At 42.7% G+C, this 6,026-nt stretch overlaps 1 protein-coding gene across 1 annotated transcript in view; it reads left to right on the top strand.

Annotated features, from left to right (window-relative positions):
* Positions 1-481: 481 nt before the first annotated feature.
* Positions 482-6,026, top strand: part of GPC6 (glypican 6) — a 207,702-nt gene continuing 202,157 nt past the window's right edge. The window contains exons 1-2 of the mRNA XM_044072758.1: positions 482-535; positions 881-1,017. Of these exons, the coding sequence (XP_043928693.1) occupies positions 482-535; positions 881-1,017 (191 nt within the window). The remainder of the gene's footprint in view (positions 536-880; positions 1,018-6,026) is intronic.

Genomic DNA, 6,026 nt, shown 5'->3' with positions numbered 1-6,026 from the left:
ATTTTATATTTTCTGGAAATTATTATTGATGCTGGTAATTGTAGCTTTGTAAATGATTCCAACTGAAACATAACACTCATTTGAGAAATAAAGCTTCATTTATAGACAACAATTATTAGTTATTTTTGTGTTATATTCAGATTAACGATTGTTCTATGGGGCCCAACTCTATGCCATGGAGCAATGAAACCCTGACTACAACCTAGATGACCTGAGTTCAAATAGTGTCGTGCACACTGAAAGAATTGAGTAAGGAAGGTTTGCAGCTGAAACAGCCATGACAAGAGACATGTGCTTGGCTTACTTAACTGATAATAGCAGCCCTCATTAGCATGCAGATAGAGGCACACACATGCAGAAGAAGAACACAGTAGGATCTCCCAGTGACACAGCACACATTTCAGTCACCAACGAGTGGGGTTAGGCCCTAAAACAAAACTTTGTGATAACTCTATAAGTAACAGCCTACGTGATCAGTCATATGTGGGGAACAAATGAGCAGGCTGAGTGTGGAGAACTGTTGGTCTGCAGACAGGTGAGGACAAAAAACATACAGAAAATGATTGTTCTGTGCAAAGTACATGAAAAAGAAACATCCTTAATTTGGAATTCTTAATTTGCCTACTAAACATCCGTCATAAAAATGTATCACTTAGTATTCAGTGATTTTTGTATGTTAATAGCATTACTAAGAGTTGGAAAAATTGGAAAGTATCTGTAAATATCCTTCTGAAATGCTATCTCAGTGCTATTTTTTAAGCTTCATTTGCTAATTTGATTTAATGCATGGGTTGTAATTCTGAGTATTTTTATAGCAGAACTAACTACTCTCATTCTTCCTCCTCATCTGTATATTTGTTTTCTCCACTTCTGTGTTCAGGTAACAGATATCAGAGAAAAGCTAAAGCAGTCCAAAAAGTTCTGGTCCACATTGCCCTATACTATCTGCAGTGATAGGAAAGTGACAGCTGGCATGCCAAATGATGAAGAATGTTGGAACGGACACAGCAAGGCCAGGTGAGGCATCACACACATCTGAGCTACGTACCATTTACAGTATCTATTTATAAAGTAACTTTGGCTCTTTTAGTACTTAATAATATTTAGCACAGCATTTGGTACCTCTATTCATCTACATTATTAAATGCCCCCAGTGTTAAAGCAAATAACTTCAACTTCTTGTAGCTGTTTTGATTAAACTCTAATAACCATGTTTTGCTTAAGAAGCACAAACTTCTCTGATCACATGTGGGACAACTTGTTTTGGTTCACTCTTTAATCTATCCCTGGGATTCAAGAAGCTCGGCGCAAGGACGGTTTTAGCCTTACGGCGAGCGTCCTCACTACAGATGGCGCAGCAGCACCATATGAATATTTATGAGGGCACGCTGCCACTACCTTGATGTGCACAGCAAATGTGTGCGAGTGCAGGGGGCGTGTACAAGTGCTCTATGGAGGCGTAAACATGGCCCGACACTTGCAAAACCTACTATGCCTACTAGTAAAGCCTGCCCCTAATAGTAAGTCAGTAAGTCAGTGTCCGTGGATAGCAAAATGTATGCTAAGCATACAAGAGTGTACACGAACAGTGAAATAAAATCGAAGTAGTAAACACACAAGCACGTAGTGGAATGTAGAGCCCTGTCCCTAGAACTGTCAGAATTAGATTCCCTGTCCCCGTGTCCCTATTATACATTTGAATTGCAGCAATATCAAAGGTGTAAGCAAAGCGCAGGGTGTCTGCGCGTCACTGCCCTCCTCCGAGTGTAGCTTACACATCATATTCATTCAAATAGAGAAACACATGCAGAAACAATGTAAGTGTCAATAGTATAGTGTTTAGAGCACCCACCTAACAAACAAGCATTCACAGTTCGAGCCCAACAATAGCACATATAATTTTCCATGTGGAATGAATGTTGTTTTGCCGTAAAACTGACATAAGAGTATCGCATGAGATATTTAACTTAAATATCATTCAAGCAAAGTGGCACTGTCATAATGAATAAGGTACTAGTAAGCAGGTGTAAGCACAAATAAGCAGCAATAAACACATATAAGTACCAGTACGCAAGTCTGAATGCACTTGTGCGGGTCTAACAGTGCCCAGCATAGGAAATGCATATAAGTATATAAGCATATACAGATATATAAAAATAAATCATACAAAAGGAATGAGAAGGGAATCAGCAACAACCCCAGTATTATATAGCGCTGTCAGTGTATGTCATATCCAGCTGGGCAGGGGTGAGCAAAGCACTGCTACTCACACCACAGACAGGATATTACCAGTGGAAGTAACATTGTTGATTTTTTTAAAGTCTACTTTACACACAGAGGGTAGTCCCTGGTGGGACTACCCAAAAATTGATAGACCATTTGGCCATCCAACCATTACACAAGCAAGGGCAGGTATGTTCAAGGACTAAATGGTGGGAGAGCCTGAGAATACATGGGTTGGGACAACATACGTGTAGGGTCCCTAATGCTTGGGAGAGGGCAATCTGTGGAGGTTTGTCATGGCTGCGATAACAACTGGACAATGGATGGTATGCGTGTATTTTGAACACAGGTGGGGTGGAGGAACTATGGGTGTGAAATTATGGAGCCAGGCATGCCAGGGTTGGATGGGCTGATTCTAATCGGACCACCCCGTGGAGGTCAGCGAGTTCATTATAAGTATATATGCATACACACATGCAGACATCAATATGTAGAAGGACATTCTCTGTAACACATTCATTCCATTTGCAGACATAAATAACATGAATGTGCCCTTACAAACCTTGACAGTAGATAGAATAATAGGTTATGCAGAAGAGGGATGGGATGAAACTGCTAAAACGCAGAAGTGTGTACAATGTCCGAAGTCAGTGCTGTGCTGAAAATAATCAAATGTGAGGACTTTCCCACACATGGAATCATTCCTGTGATCTGCCTGCTACGGCAGCGGCAATTACTAACCCAGTCTATTTGTAAAAGAAATACGCTGAACACGTACATAATTAGGCTCTCATGTGTAACATGTGCATTACTACATAGTCATACATATTAATTTATTGTAGTGTCATGTTTACGGGAGTAAGGATGTAATGAAGTATAGAGTCTAATCTTGACATAAACACATGCATGTCCCATGTGGGACAACCCAAAAATTGCGAATAGTATTCTTTTGCTCGCTCATGTCACCAATGTTTGTGGACTAAATGTTTGGGAGTTCTGAAAATACGTGGAGTGAGTCAACCGATGGGATGGGTCTATAGGAGTATGGAGTGGCCAATGTGTAGTGGTGTGGATACACTGCAAATCCGACTGGAGAATGGATGACTGCAGTGTTAGGAAGACATTGGGGTGTGTGTTTGGGGAACCAGGAGCCAAGAGTATATGGGTATATATGCAAATGAAGCAGCACAGCAATAGAGTATTGGTTAGAGCAACCCCCTAACGAACAAATATTCCCGTACCGAATCCCACTGTATAGGTTCATAGGTTCATAGGTTCATACTAGGCTATCTGCCCTAGGGCATTTATAAGCCTAGCCAGAGTGTGTTTGGCTTTCGCCACCCATTTTAAATTCATTTTGCTATGCCCTTTTTCGTGGTTAGTATACTGTGCCTCTGTCTAACAGTGACACAGAAGTGATACCTGGGGTAAACCTACGATCTCCCATCCACTCATCAAGATTCCTCTTGAAGAGAGTCAATGAGGGACTCTGCCTAACCTGGACTGTGATTTTATTCCAGAGTGAAGGGAGCCTCTGGGTTATGAATCTGTCCCTCCAGCATGTCCTATTTATTTCAGTGCTGAGGTTCAAGTCTCTCGAGCGTAGCTCGATGGGATTTGGATTTTCTGAGGTGCAGCATGTCCATTAATTCGGGTTGGACATGACTTTATACGTCAGGCACAGATCGCCTCTGAGCAGGTGGTATGCCACTGAGTAGAGCTGGAGTTTCTTTAACCGGGCAGCATATGGCATCTGTTTGAGCCCTTTGATCCTCTTGGTGAGGTACTTTTGGGGTCTTTCCAGTTGCTGCAAGTGTCTGGTAAGGTACATCCCAAAAGGGGCATTGTACTCAATTATGGGCCTGATGAGGGATGAGTAAAGAGGCACGATGACCTCCCCTAATCTAGATGTGAATCCCTTCATGATTAGGTGGGCTATATAAAATGTTTTTCTAACCACTTTGGCCACGTGGTTGTCAAATGAGAGATTGCTATCAACTTGTGTCCCCAGGTCCCTAATTACTTCTTCTGTACTTAATGGATTACCACCTATGTGGTAATTTGTGGGCACTTTGTTTTTGCCAAAGGGGATGACTATACACTTTTTTGCATTTAGCTTGAGGCCATGGCTCTGGCACCAGTTGTCTTTTTCTATGAGGCCCTTTTGGAGGATGCTTGTGTCGGCTGGAGAGTCAGTTATGTCGCCCAGTTTGCAATCATCTGCGAACTTGGTCAGCCACAGTCCTTCCGTGTTGGCCTGTACCTCCGAGAAATATATACCGAACAAGAGAGGTCCCAGGACTGAGCCTTGTGGGATGCCACTTGTAACTGGTTTAGAGTCTGACATGGCTCCAGCAATTCTAATCATGTGGGTTCTGTCCTTGAGCCAGTTTGCAACCCATCTAGTGATATAGGGGTTTATATTTAAGCTGGTGAGCTTATCTATAATGCCCGAGTGGGGTATTGTATCGAAGGCTTTTGCGAGGGCCAGGTAGGCTGTGTGGACCACCTTCCCCTCGTCAATGGCCTTGGTGACTGTTTCAAAGAAATCAACTAGGTTTAAGAGGCAGGATCTGCCCTTAACAAAGCTGAACTGGGTAGGATCCAGTGTCTGTAGGTCCCCAATATCTTTATTTATGAGGTCCATGATGATCCTTTCCATAGCTTTGCAGACCAAGCTAGTCAAGCTTATGGGGCTATAGTTTCCAGGATCTGTTGAGGCACCACCTTTGAGGAGAGGGACCACTGTTGCTGTACGCCACTCTTTGGGTACATATCCTGTAGTAAGGCTGAGATTGAACAGTAGTTTTATGTTTGGGTTAAGCTCTTCTTGGAGTTCATGTAGGACGCAGCCCAGGACACCATCTGGTCCCATTGATGCTGTATTTTTTGCTTTGGAGAGGGCAGCTCTTACCTGAGCATCTGAGATGTCAGGGTGGCAGCACTCTGCTGGGATAAATATTTGCCCTTTTGCTGGTGGGGGGGAGAAGTTTGCGCTGAACCTGTCAACTAGGATGTTGGCGATGTCTGTGGGTTAGGTGTATTTTTTGTCATTTTGGACTAATTCTGAGCATATCTGGGAATTCCCACCCAGGTTCCTAACATAATTAAAGAAAGCCTTGTGATTATCCTTAGTGTCCTTTGCAATTTTTCTCTCGAAGCTGGCCTTAGACGATTTTATGAGTGCCCATAGTTTTTTGCTAATACTGATCAGAGATGCCTTCCCTTTTTGGGATTTTGCTCTATCATGTAGTAGCTTCCTCCTTCTATTGTATAGTTTGTTTATGGCTTGGATCCACCAGACAGGACGTCTGCCTTTGGAGTATTGGGTCTTGGTTTTATTTGGGATTGCATGATCCATGCATTCCTGAAGGTGTTCATAGAATGCGTTTATAAAGGATTCTGCGGTCTGGGCCATATTTTCCACAGGCCCGGGGGCTTTGAAGGATTCCACCTCGGTTTTGAGGAGTGTAAAATTTGCTTTAGAGAAGTTTTTCACTGTGGTTTTCAGGGCAAGGGGTGGAGTCAGGATGTGAATATCCAGTGAGATTAGTTTATGATCTGATCTTACCAGTGAGGGATACACTTCTGGTCTGGAGCATAGAGTCCCCATGTTGGTGATGATCAGGTCCAGTATGTTTTCCCCTCTTGTGGGAGTGGTAACAAGTTGTTCCATAGAATCTGAGTTTATAAATTCTAGGAACCTTTGGGCTAGGGTGTTGGAGCTAGAGTAATGCTCCCAGTCTATATTTGGGTAGTTGAAGTCGCCCAATATAATGGTGTTTGGAGAGACCTTCATATTT

Source organism: Protopterus annectens, chromosome 5.part1 (genome assembly GCF_019279795.1).
Source record: "Protopterus annectens isolate FY-2018-M chromosome 5.part1, PAN1.0, whole genome shotgun sequence".
Taxonomy (NCBI): domain Eukaryota; kingdom Metazoa; phylum Chordata; order Ceratodontiformes; family Protopteridae; genus Protopterus; species Protopterus annectens.
This window is presented reverse-complemented; position numbering and strand designations above follow the sequence as displayed.